The sequence below is a fragment of the Polyodon spathula genome, chromosome 26, assembly GCF_017654505.1.
Source record: "Polyodon spathula isolate WHYD16114869_AA chromosome 26, ASM1765450v1, whole genome shotgun sequence".
NCBI classification, from domain to species: domain Eukaryota; kingdom Metazoa; phylum Chordata; class Actinopteri; order Acipenseriformes; family Polyodontidae; genus Polyodon; species Polyodon spathula.
In genome coordinates this window covers 13761487-13774866 of record NC_054559.1, presented here as the reverse complement: position 1 = coordinate 13774866, position 13380 = coordinate 13761487, and the positions used below count along the sequence as shown (strand labels likewise).

Genomic DNA, 13380 nt, shown 5'->3' with positions numbered 1-13380 from the left:
TGCATATTGTACATCTTCTGCTCTTCACTAAAGCAATGAGCAGAGTGAGAGTGTTAATCTCCACTGCACAATCAATCCAGATGATAATCACAGCCAGAAACCCCTTAAACACAAGATAAACCCATAAACAAACAGTACTGCCTCTCCCAGCCCAAGAGGCACATTTGTGTGCCACATGCCAGTGTGACAGCTCTGGGGATTTTCAATTATTTATTCATTCACTCACTGTCAGCTCTCACCCAATGTATTTTATATACAGTGCCAAGTACAATAGGAGATATCTGCTGCAGAGTGGGTTAAATACAAGTGTTCCCACCTTCAAGGAAAGCCAAATATAAATTGTACAATGTTTCCCTCTTGGAAATGCCATGTTTCAGGTATTTAACACAAAAAAACAAAATAAAAAAAATCTCAAACAGAAACCATAGTGTTTGACTGTATTTCTGTATCAAATTCAGAAACAAATTAGACTAATAAAGGAAGCAGCAGCCACTTTTTACCTGAAGCATGGTTAAAAATATCCATATTAAATATTATTAAAGTACAGACAGTATCAGTGCTAACCAGAGGCAAGAAATAGATTAAAAACACAACTAAATAAGAGGTAAAAAAAAACAAAACAAAAAAAAACAGTTTTAACAACACATTTTTAATAATAATAATAATAATAATAATAATAATAATAATAATAATAATATTTTTTATAGCACCTTTCATTAAAAGAAATCCCAAACTGCTTTATATTAAAAATTATAAGACATAATACATAAAAATACATAACAGTGCATTAAAAACTATACAATGCAGTAAGCCAATATATAAACATGTGTCTTGAGATGCAATTTAAACATAAACATAGACACAGACTCTGAGTCCCTGATAGACTTTGGAAGGGAGTTCCAGAGATGAGGGGCCACTGAGCAAAAGGCACGATCTCCCATAGTTTGTAATTTTGTTCTTGGCACAGAAAGGATTTTTAGCTGACCACAAGCTGATGTGGCAGATCCTTGATGTAAGATGGACCCAGGCTATTCAAGGCCCTGAAGGTCAGCAGCAAGACCTTACACTCAGTTCTATATTTAACTGGTAACCAGTGGAGAGATGCTAAAAATGGTGTAATATGGTCATGCTTTCTTTTTCTTGTTAAAACTTGAGGAGCAGAATTTTGAATTGCAAAGAAGCTGATATAAACCGATTCAACAGCAAGGTGACTGGCACAGTAATTAAATTACTATACAGGACAGAAGCATAACCTTTATGAACTTAGAAACAGCTACATTAAATGGAACAGAACAACATGTGATGGAATAGTTGTGAGTTTGTTGACTAAACTCACAACTATTCCATTCTTTGGCAACAGCCTGCTGTATGGTTGCACTAAGTTGCATCGACAACTTCAACACTTGTTATTTACTGTGGATGCAAGCCTGTGATTTTTTTTCTCTCTTCAGTAACTCTTTAAATTCTAGGCCTACATCACATTAGCGTATTAAGTCTCACGAATGCATACCAAATTGTCCTGCCGGTTTAACTGGGCTAAACAGACTACAGCACTGGGTAATTGTGGCAGCTCCTGACTGCAGCTTTGGTTATATATACTGATGTACTTTAGGGCTTGCTTTACATTTCAGTGTAATCCCTCAGGGGTTCTTTCGCTTTTATTTCGAGAGTGTGGCTATATAACAGGGCAGCTTTCACATACTTTCCACTGCTCTATGGTCTCCATCCTCTGACCACCAAGGTAGTATAACAGACAAAGGCAGTACACTAGAAGCTTTCAGCACAAGTCGTTGGGTCCTTTGCAACTCAGGACCACATTAGTTTCAACTAGGCGTGCACCGATAATCAATAGCCTAACAGCATGGCACTGATCAGTAACCTATTGGCATGGCACCGATAGAAGGAAAAAAAAACACAACCGTCGATCAGCAGTTTTTGTTATTTTAGTCGATAACGTACACCGATATACATGCTGGAATTTCTTCCAGCACAGAATTTAATGTTTGGTTTGATGAGCTTACTAATGATGCAAGAACACTGAGAACATAATTTTAACGATGAACTGTTTTAACGAGTAGACCATCATTTCGATGCTTTTTATTTTTTTATTTTTTTTTTAGGTTTAATCCTAAATAACATTGATGGTTTAAGTTATTATTACATAACTTTTCTGCAGTAATTTTACAGTGAGCTAGCGTTTTTGTCAATTTTACAAACAACAATATTTGTGTTTTTATGCACAAAACCAGTCATATTCAACTCATAACTGGAAAAAGTCTGAACCCACACATAAACGGTTTTCAGCTCAGCGTTTAAAAATGTATTAAAAAAACAAAAAAAAAAGACTAGGGGGACTCTACTGTTTGGAAAAAGGAATATCAAGTAATCAATCTTTTAGTGTACCAAGAGCTAAAATGCCCTGGTGGTCAGAACCAGAATAACGTGTTGGTGCAGCCCCAAAAACAGTAAGAGGCAGGGAAACAAGCAGGAGTGGGTGTTTATTCTGCACAGCGTCAACAGGGAGGCGGCCAGCCAGTCAGTTTCCCTTATTGATAGCTGCTGCCTTGTATGGGCTCCCCTGTCAGCCAGCAGCCACAAGAGAGAAAGCACAATGCAAACTTGGCGCTAACATCAGCTCAGCTACAGAAACAATACTTTTACAGGCAGCACCTGGCAAGGGTTGGCGGGGACTGGGTCAATATCTGCGAGTCTTCCTCTAGATTAGAAAGTAATACTTGCTCTGGACTGCTTTTTTTCCTTATGTAATTCATAAAACTAGAGAGAAAACAGAGATAATAGTGTACATGAATTCATTATGAACTGCACTAACTTTATTTCCTGTATTTCAGACAAGATCTAAAATTAACTCAAGTTACGTTGTCCAAGTATTTGTGGCTGTAAGAAATAAGTGTTGCTTTGAGAAAACTATATAATGTGATTATTAAGGATTTGGTTTCAAAGACCGGGACTTATGTTCGAGCCATGTCCACGTTTGACCCTGGGACACATCAGCTGACCTTGTGTCCCCTATTCTAGGATGAGTAAAACTGCAGAGGCTACTGTGCATTTTAGTTTTCACCAAGTTAGACACTGGGCCCTAAATAGCTGACCTCTGGTTCTACAAAAATATAGCTATCCAAGGGCGTCAGGCAATAGAATTTTGACTATTTGACTGGAGTGATGGAATGTCCACTCACCTTACAGTACCTCCCCTGCTTTTAGCTTTTGACTTATTGTCTGTCCACAGGGGAAGCTGCCTGACATTCTCTTCATGAATCTGACTTTCAGGGAGGAAAAAATGCAGAGAAACAGAAACCAATTAGTGACTCAATTTTAAAGTCAAAATATTTGTTGGAGAGTGTACTGTATGTGCGTATGTCTACCTGTTTGTATGTAGTTTCCAAGAAATACGTGTATGCAACTTTACTGACTTTATAAATTGTTAATTATATTGTGTTATATTTATTACAATGTCCCTAAATTATAAAATGTAAAATCACAAAAAGATCTAACTGTACAGGTGCAAAAAATGTCTATGACTTCTTCTACAATACAGCATTCTGCCAGTTGACCATACTATTGAATTAATCTAAACATGAAAACAATAAATTGGCTGATTTTTTGTATTTCTAATATCCATATAAAAAACAAAAAAAATTAAAAATATCACTGACTGTTTAAAAAAATTAAAAAACCTTAAGACAAATCGGGTAGTCTACAGTATTAAGCCCTTTTCAATCAATAGGTTTTGAAGAGCACCACACAGTGCTCTGAATTTTGCAGGAATCTCATTGCAGAAACTGACTCATTGTTGCAGCACACACACACACTGCTGTCATCATTTTCACTGCATGAGTCACAATAGCAAAAAGAATGCGAACAACAGAAATTCCAAAATGAATAATTGTCAAAATGATAAACGATAAAACATCTATCATTGCCTCTACAGTAGGGTGGGTGGCTGTGAACTTGAGGCAAAACCCTTTCTTCACCCCCTCCCCTTGTGTCTCAGTCAACCCCTGTCTGAAACGTGGATCCAATGCAAACAGGGTGGTAACTGGTTTATCTGACATTAAAAAAAAAAAAAAAGTCCACATTGTAATGTTGAAATGATAAGTCTCAGAAAGCTCATAAAACCTGGACAAGCAAAATTTATAAATGGTCACAAAAACATACTTGAAGATTAATTCTGCAGCGTTCGTAATTCTTATAAACAAAGTGTACATACTATACCAGGACTCTTAAGAATCCCCAAGCTTTTTAGTTTATTTTTAAATAGTTCAGTTGTACACTGCTACGAATGAACAAATACAGTGAAATTAGATCCTGCAGGACCTTTGTGAAATGCATGAAACCAGATATATTTATACATCTTATAGTATTCCAGCGGGTGATATCTTAAAATAAATAATATTCTGTAAATGTATCAGCCAGTTATTTCTATTCAAAATGCTATTTGAAAAGAAACACAAAACTACACACTTTAGAATTTAAACTCTACAAAAAAGAAAACCTGTTAAACTGTTATATTACATAGCATAGTGCATTCCACAATGCACAGCCTCAATGGGGTTAACTCCTGATTTCCTACTACACTCACCCAGAAGGCAGTGACACTGCAGCAAGTAATATGCTGCTCACTTCACTTCTGCAGCACCCTGTTCTGCCATCTGGAACTGCTACAGCAGCATGTTCTTTGAATATTTTATAGAGAAGAATTTCTCAAGGATTTCCCACAAATGGGGGAGGGTCAGGAAGGCTGGATCCCAGGACCTCTTATCCCAGCAATGTTTTTTAAACTGCAAACTGGCTGTAGTTAGCTAAGTTCATAAACAAATAACCTTCACTCAAGGGCTGTTATTCCTAATAAATGTCTGCCACACCTGGCTGCAGTAACTATACACCCAAACGAAGACACTGCTCTGCCTCTGGATAAAATGAAACGACTTTCCACTCACATTAAAAACCACTGTTACAGCACCATCTTAGTTAATAATAAGCACTACTGTATACTTAAGCTAATTCTCCACCCTTACTCTACAACACTATTCTTTACTTTGATAAAGCTGTTCTCAACAATGCCAAACTGTTTAAAGTACAATACTGTATGTTCAATAAAAAGTACTCACTTTCGGGAACAGAGCTGATTAAAGGGCTGATCACGTACCGCAATGCCAAGGTTAACTACCAAGGTATTGTAATGCTCAATAATCTGGCTTTTATTGAGTACAAGGAACAAGAAGGCTGCAGAATGCTATCTATCATGCCTTTTACTCTACTGCAGAAGAGCTATGTCTTCTGATAAAGACTGGACATAAGCAGATGAGAATGCCTTATGACCGGAGTTGGCAGAACAGCTACTATCCAAGTGTCAGAACAGGTTTTCATTGGCCTGAGGCCCATGTTCAATTCTCACTACTGTAGTGATTCCTCCTGCAGCCTCTTTTAAGTGAAGTGACAGGCATACACTGTACAGGGCAAGTGAGAAGTCCCCCATTAATCCATGTGTTTGAATTCGGCAATATTCAGGTGTTGGTATATTAAGTTGATCTACTTGTTCAGCAACACCAGTGGCATGTCACAGGATGTCAAAGTGATATATTTGCATATTCTCCTTTTATGCTCAACATGCATACAAATCTCCCAAGGGACAAACAAAGACTGCAGATGTGTATGCTTACAGTATATCCCATATCTTCACTGACACCCTCCCACAGTGAGGAACTAGAGTACAGACAAGTTTGGAACATTATCTTTGATCATTCCCTTTATGTAGCCTATTTTATCATATATTGAACCAGTGGCTTGGCTGGAATTTGCAGTAATCTCCAGGTAACACAGCAAAGCATTGATTGTACTGCCGTATCCAGTCCTCACAGTTTTAAATATTAAACTCCTAGCCAGAGATCCACAATTCCCATGCCTGGGAGCTGCACATGTAAAAGCTTTTGTTGAACACATCTGTGTTTAAATTTTTTTTTTTTTTTTTTTTTTACGCTTGACAGGGCTTTCTGTTTTACCCAAAACACAAAGCCCTTATTTTTACATAGCCTTTTAAATAGAGAACACGTTACTTCTGACCTTTTGCTGTACGAGCTTCCATCAAAACTGAGAGTGCAAGTACATTGGGCATGTAAAAATCTGTATACATTTAGATATAGTCATTGTAGGGGTAAAGTTATCAGCAGAAACAGACACAATGCGTGAATATGTCTTTAGTACAAATCCCTTAAGCTTGGGATCTTAATTCAAATCCATCCCAACTGGGTACAGTGAAAGTTTTTATTTCATGCAGCACTTCAAGCTTCATCTGTGATCTTAGTTTTGATTTCAGTATTGTTTCCAATTAAAGCTTGGCCATTTGCAGTTCTGGCAGCATTTTAGACACACAATCAAGTACAGTACAGGCCTAAAAGGCTGTTCTTGTACAAAAACATGATGCTGGACAAAAAAGGGAATGCCTAGGATTAACCAAGGCAGCATGCCATGCATCCACTATTCCTGTCACAGACCGTGAACTACAGTACTAAGATTATAAGAGCAACAAGCTGAACAATATGCAATGTAATCATAATCCCTCAGATCAGTAGAGCAAATCTGTGTACTGTTTACTGTTAGTCTAATAAGATTATTCACCAGCTGCTGCTGAACCACTTACTCCATAAGGACACATTGATTCCAAGACATAATCTTTAAATCACTACTGTAGGTCATATCGACTCCAACTATACTCTTTTAGTCAAACTGTCTCCCAGTACCTGAGCTTTAACCACCATGCCAAACATCTTTGTGATCTAGGCTAAGCCTCACACTGTCACTTGAATTTGGTGACACCAGTATCCTCTTTCCAAGCACGGATCAGAGCAATACAAAGAACATTTCAGTAGTCTCAGTTTAAATGCAGTCCCTCAGTGACATCATGACTTTTCCTTAAACCAATCAGAAAGACACAAATCTCTTCTCACTTGGTTAATTGCCCACTTGTCTTAACCATAGCTTCAAAGCATCTGGTTCAATCCAGTTTATCTTTGAAGTAGTCAGTTTCTATAACCCTTATAAAATCAACTGTAATTTCCTAAGAAATCCTGTTTTATTTCTAGCTTGTACTGTCTAAGTAGGAATTTAACCAGAATCTGACAATCTTTAACCCATTCCGTGTATTCTAAGACCAAAAATTCATTTATATCTAAATAAAATGTTCAATATAAAACATACAGTATTCCTCCAGACAACCCCAGTCGACTTACTGGCCCACTGCTTACAATGCGAGTGGTGAATGCATGTAGTACTGAATGTCACCAGGAAAACCACCATTGTGATGAAACTTGAAAGGACTAATCTTGGGGTATATGGAGCGTTTCTATTTTGCAAATATTTAAAGAACCACTTATACGATTGCAATGAAACTGACAAAGGGCATTCTTTAAAACAGGTTATTGATATTAGTAGAATACAGGGGTAGGGGCTCCCGAGTGGCGCATCCAGTAAAGGACCTCCGCCTGGAGTGCAGGATGCGTCCTATGGCCTGGAGGTCGCTGGTTTGGGTCCAGGCTATTCCACTGCCGGCTGTGGACGGGAGTTCCCAGGGGGCGGCGCGCAATTGGCAGAGTACCACCTTGGGTTGGGAGGGCTTAGGTCGGCCAGGGTGTCCTCGGCTGACTGCGCACCCCCGAAAACTGTGGACCGGCTGGGTGCCTGCAAGCTGCATGGTCCTCCGACGCTGTAGCTCTGAAGGTAGATGCATGGCGGGCCCACAGAGTGAAAAGAAATGGACTGCTAATGGCACATGTTTTGGAGGACGCTTGTCTTCATCTCTCCCGAGTCAGCACAGGGGTTGAAGTGGCAAGCCAGGCTTAAAAAAAGGATTGGGCATTTCAAATTGGGGAGAAAATGGGGTAAAAAACAATTGGCCAAAATGTTTAAAAAAAAAAAGAATGAAAAATAGAATACACGGGTAAATAAAAGCAGTAAATTTATCCACCTGGGAAATTAATGACTTATGAATAACTTTAGTGGACATTGTTCATTGTAAAGCTAATGTAGAGCACTGATTGGCACTGAAAGTGATTGGCATAAACTGTTTAAGTATCTCTTCAAGTCACATGTGTTAGGCCTGAAAGCTAACAGACTTTAGTCCGTCTTCTGATAAGAGACAACAGTAAAGTATGTTCCTTTCAAGTCATAACACTCACAAACAGTATACCCACTGACATTTGTATTTTACAGAGAGGATTAGTAGTAGGGTAATTCAAGAAAAATGTATCAAAAAATAAAATAAAATAATTAAATACAAACTGTTTAATTTTTGGTAAACACGCCACTGGTTTCACCACATCCTAGTTACAATTTAATTGGGATCAGTGGAACCAGCCTTCAATCATAAATTCTGAGATAGAACTGTAAAAACTTACCTTAGTTACCCTAAACCCCTCTCTTATGCCCCACCCCACCCTCACAGCACAAGCAGGCTGTGAAAATTAGGATGTTAGATTCTATTTCATTTCCTAAACGTCAGCAAACATTTGTCTACAGTGTATGGGAAAAAAATATTTACTATAAAAGTAAATGACCTTAAACTGTACATATACAGTACTGTATAAAGTAAACAATAAATCTGACATTTAGGCTACGGTACTTTGCCAGACATAGGCCTATGTGAGACAATGGTTGACATTTTAGGAAAATCGGAAACACTTTTAGAGAACTTTAAATAGTTAATACACACAAATCTTCATACAAGCACACGTACTCATATTCAAATATGCTGTGAAAAGTAGGTTACATAACATAAGAAGAATGGCAAAACTGTACTGTAAAAATGTCTTCCATGCTCAAATTATTTTTTCAAAGAAAACAAACATAAACTTGACGTCAAAACGAATGGTGGGAAAACTCACTGAATTAGTCATAGTGTACTGTGGGCTTATATAGGTTTTTTTTTGCAGATTTTTAGAACAAAAAAAAAAAAAGGTTAAGATTAGTGAAATGTTGTGGTTTACAAAGAATATTCTACTTTATCCCAGAACTCAAATGAAACCTCAAAATCTCCCAGAACATTTGTTGGGGTTGTAGGTTGCATAAAACAATAACAAAACCAAACACATGCAAAGTACTCTAGCAAAAGTACTCAAGCAGACTGGAAACAAAAACGCACCAGTATTGGAGGCTGTTTTTCCCATAGGCTCAATAAGTCCCTTGAGATCTAATTGAAGCTCCTAATGGTTTACTACAAAGACTGACACACAAATCAATACCATTTTAGCTAGTCTGCAACAATTTCTATCTACTCTCCCTTAAGAGCCCCACATCACCCACTGCTAATGTACACTCTTGCAACACACACAATTCTTAAAATAAAACTACAAGCTTCGTAGACACCTCACCACTCTCATGCTAAACGTTCACAACGTATTACACCTCAATAGATTTTGAATCATGTAACTATTGCAGTATCTGGCACAAAAAACACTCCTCCTTTCAGCATTCACATCCTGATGTGCATTATACAAAACATTACACAAAAAAAGGCATGCTTGAGGATGTGCTATCTCCCCCTGCCCCCTTACCTTTCAGCTGGTCAGCCACAACGCTCTGCCCAACCCTCTCCATCACCCTGCCGTCCTCTCGCAGGTATCGGTCATCAAGGAAGCTGGCGGTCACCTCAGAAATGTGGACTTTGCCAGCTACACCCAGCTGCTCCATTAGGTTGGCTAGGTTGACGTCGTTGGACCAGACATCAAACTTGAAGCGTCTCATGCCCAGGATGCCACAGAGCACAGTGCCCGTGTGGACACCCACCCGCATGTTCACCATCTCCTTCTTCTCTTGGCAGAACTGTTCTATGGCTTCGATCATACCAAGGCCCATCTCAATGCAGCAATAAGCATGGTCAGCACGTGGTTCTGGGCAGCCCGCCACACAGTAGTAGCAGTCACCCAGCGTGCTGATCTTCTCACAATTGGTGATCTCACAGAGTCTATCAAATCGCCCAAACAGGTCGTTCAAGAGGCTCACCAGGGCATGGGCCGACTTATTGGCGCTCATCTTGGTGAATCCTACAATATCAGCAAAGAGGATGCTGACAGGCTCCATCCGTTTCATATTGAAAGGCCTGAAGATGATCTGAGCTTTGGGGATTGATGGCTTTTTCTTCTTGTTCTTGGGGCTGGAGGTGGAGTAGCGTTTCACCGAGTTCTCACTCTCTTCATCCCCTTGCTTCATCAGCTCGTCTGCTACCATCCTAGGCATGACCGAGTGGATCATGCGCTCCTTCAGGGCTTTCTCCACCTCAAGGTCCTTTCCATGCATTATGGACTGGCCCACCTTCAGGAAGGTGCTTCGCGAGCGAACCTCTGACATGATGAACAGGTGGATCCCAATGGCATGGGCGCAAATGTGTAGAAGAGCCTTGGCAGGGGCCAACCAGTAAAGAGGGTTGGACTCTGTGCTATCATTGGCAAAGTAGATACAACCCAGGATCTCAAACAGCATTGAATAGACCAGCCCTAGCAAGACACAGAGGTACAGGTGCAAGTGCATGATGGTGTAGAGTAACAGGAGCACCTCCATGCATAGGGAGAAAGTGCCCACAGGAGAAAGGCAGGGCTCCCAAGAGTAAGCAGCGTTAGTCAGGCCCGTGCTGTTGTCAAAGTCACCCTCTTTCAAGAAGAAAGCACGTTGCAATTGGAGGGACAAAGTCAAGGCAAAAGTGACAATGAAGAGCAACAAGGAGACCCAGACATAAAGTCTGGCGTAGAAGCGGGTGAAGGTGAACAGCAAAAGCAGCATGCAGAAGATGAGGAAACCTAGAGTGGGGACCAAAAAGGCAGTCCAGTCGCACCTGGCACCGTTGACCCCGAAGTAGATGCTCCAAAGGAGGCAGGCGACGGCCAAGTAAAAGAGCACATACCGGAACCTGCGCTGGGTCTGGGGGAAGCACCTCTCAAGGCAGGCTTCTTCAAGGTTGGTAGAATCAAACCTGGGGTTCCACCACTGCCACGAGGACCTCTCAAAAAGCTGTGGCAGCTTCTTTGGGCGCCTGGCCCCTGCAGTCGCCACCCTGCGGACACCTGACTCCCCAGAGCTACTGCTAGAGGAGATGCTGTACTTGCAATGCTTGGAGCTGCTGCTACCACCGCCACCGCCACCAGCGCTGCTGCTGCTGGTGCTGCTAGCAGGGTCATGCAGCTGTGGCTTGCTGTTGATCTTCACAGACACGCTATCTCCGGTGGTATTGCAACTAACCTCAGTGCTGTGGAGCAACAACTGTTGATGCTGTGGGGAGGCCATGTCAAAAATTCACACAGGTTACTTAAAAAAAAAATCCTGCACTTATTCCAGTCCAGCTTGAAAAACAAAAAAACTCCTTTTTACGCAGGATGCCTACTTGTACTCGAGCACAGTTTCTGGGTCGTCTTGTTGCAGTTCATTACTGGTCTATCTCATACTGCGTCAATACTTCAACCATTTGGTTTATTTATTTATTTATTGTTTTAATGTAAAATCTGATTTGATAGTCAACCTTTTTATAAAGTCGCTTCTCACAGTGACAGATCGATAGCTGCTTCTTAAAGCACCCGCTCCCTGACGACTCTTTTCTTGAAGATTAATTTCTACTTAAAGTTTGATATTGAATAGAGAAATAATAACGTTTCATATTCCGCTTCTGCACACTATCCTTCAAAACACTCCTTTAATATAAATTAATTGTTTATTTTAAAATAGTTAAATTTCAAATGTTACTCGTTTTCTTTCCTGTGTTTAATCGACATTAAGGCTTAAAAAAAAAAAAAAAAAATCTTGTACATTCCATTGGCGCCTTCATTTTTTCCTTCCTAGTTTGACAGTATTTACTTTTGAAATCGTATTTACTTTCTTGTACTGTTGCATTACCGCGCCCAGGTACTAGGCGTAGTTGTACTTGGAGAAAATACACACGCACAATGTGCTTGGAAGGGGAGTCTTTGACTTTGCAGCTAATAAAATAGAAGAGTAAAGCCTGTTTTAATTTATTTTTCTTGCTGCCCTCTGCTAGTGTTCTGTGCCCCTTTGAACAGGAGGGCCTTCTCCCGTCAATATAGCCGCGTCCTTTCCTGACTCACCTCTCCGTTTCCCAACTGCAGCGATCCAGAGTCCAAACTAACATGAGACTTGGTTGGTATCTGTGTAACTGAGAGTAAGTGAAGAAGTGGGAGGCGGCAATAACAGCGAGGGAGGGTTTATATATATATATATATATATATATATATATATATATATATATATATATATATATATATAATATATATATATATAAGATATATGTATTCCCAAATGTCAGACCATTTCTCTAGTCACGCAAACCTTGTGAATGTTCTTATTCAACCCTCCCAAAAAACAAACAAAAAAATCAACAAATTTCAGTACGATCAATAATGGCGTTTATGTTCTATTTCTCAAAACTTCCATGGCAACTAAAGTTTGTTTTTCTTCAGGTCACCGTTCTTCAACAGAGTACATCATGGAAAGTACAGCCAAATTACTCCCCTCCCCTCAGCTCTCCCTCTCACACGCTTGCAGTCCCAAAGGAAAAGTGTCTCAGTCTTGAGAGCTTTATTCAATTACTGTGACCGAACTGTGGGGGTGATGATGTCTCTGTGTTTATAAATTCCTTAATTCAAGGCATGACCATAGTCTGTTCACTTCAAGATCTGCTTCTGGTTGAGCCTGCTTCCAATTCTCTTTGCTATTTACGGTTGTTAAAGGGTTGTCCTGCCGATGGGAGGATGACGAGAGACGGAGGGAGCTTCATTTTTTTCAGCCGCTGACTTCCCAGCCACCATCTTCTCATCAGATATAGATTGAGAAAATAGCAGTGGAAGTGCGCTGGAGTTAAGGGAGCGGAGCGCGCACGTAGAAGGTTGGGAAAATTCTTGGAAGCGCGCACGTATAGAGGGGGTGTGTGTGTGTGAGAGTTAGTGAATGTGTTGTTCTCTCGCTGTCTCTCGAATTGCTTCAATAGAGACTGCTTTTTGAATTCTGTACATTGTTGATTTTTTTTTAAAACTATACATTGACTATGATATTTAAAATGTGAAACTGTGGAATGTATAAATAAATAAAATAAACAAAATGCCTCCCCTGTGCTTCCTAACTGATGCAGCAAGCAGTGTCGATTTAATTTGCAATCAGAGCACACAGGTACACTAACGCATAGTACAGTCAATGCACTTGTTGGTTTTGCTGTGCTTGTGAGACGCTGCTTTAAAAAATGTTGTATATCAACTGTTACTTTATTAAAAAACAAACAAAAAAAAACAGCCCTAAAAGTAAAACCTAAATCATACACATACAGCAATTTATTTTTTATGTAGTCACTTCAAAATGGTTTTCCTGTTTCTC

The 13380-nt window shown here is 39.8% G+C and overlaps 1 protein-coding gene across 2 annotated transcripts in view; it reads right to left on the bottom strand.

Annotated features, from left to right (window-relative positions):
* The window catches only part of LOC121300452 (adenylate cyclase type 9-like), a 38614-nt gene extending 25622 nt beyond the window's left edge, over positions 1-12992 (bottom strand). The window contains exon 1 of one of the 2 annotated variants that reach the window (XM_041229028.1): positions 9567-12992. In XM_041229028.1, the coding sequence (XP_041084962.1) occupies positions 9567-11289 (1723 nt within the window). In that variant the 5' untranslated portion in view covers positions 11290-12992. The remainder of the gene's footprint in view (positions 1-9566) is intronic. The other variant, XM_041229029.1, reaches the window with a different exon arrangement.
* Between the last annotated feature and the right edge of the window lie 388 nt (positions 12993-13380).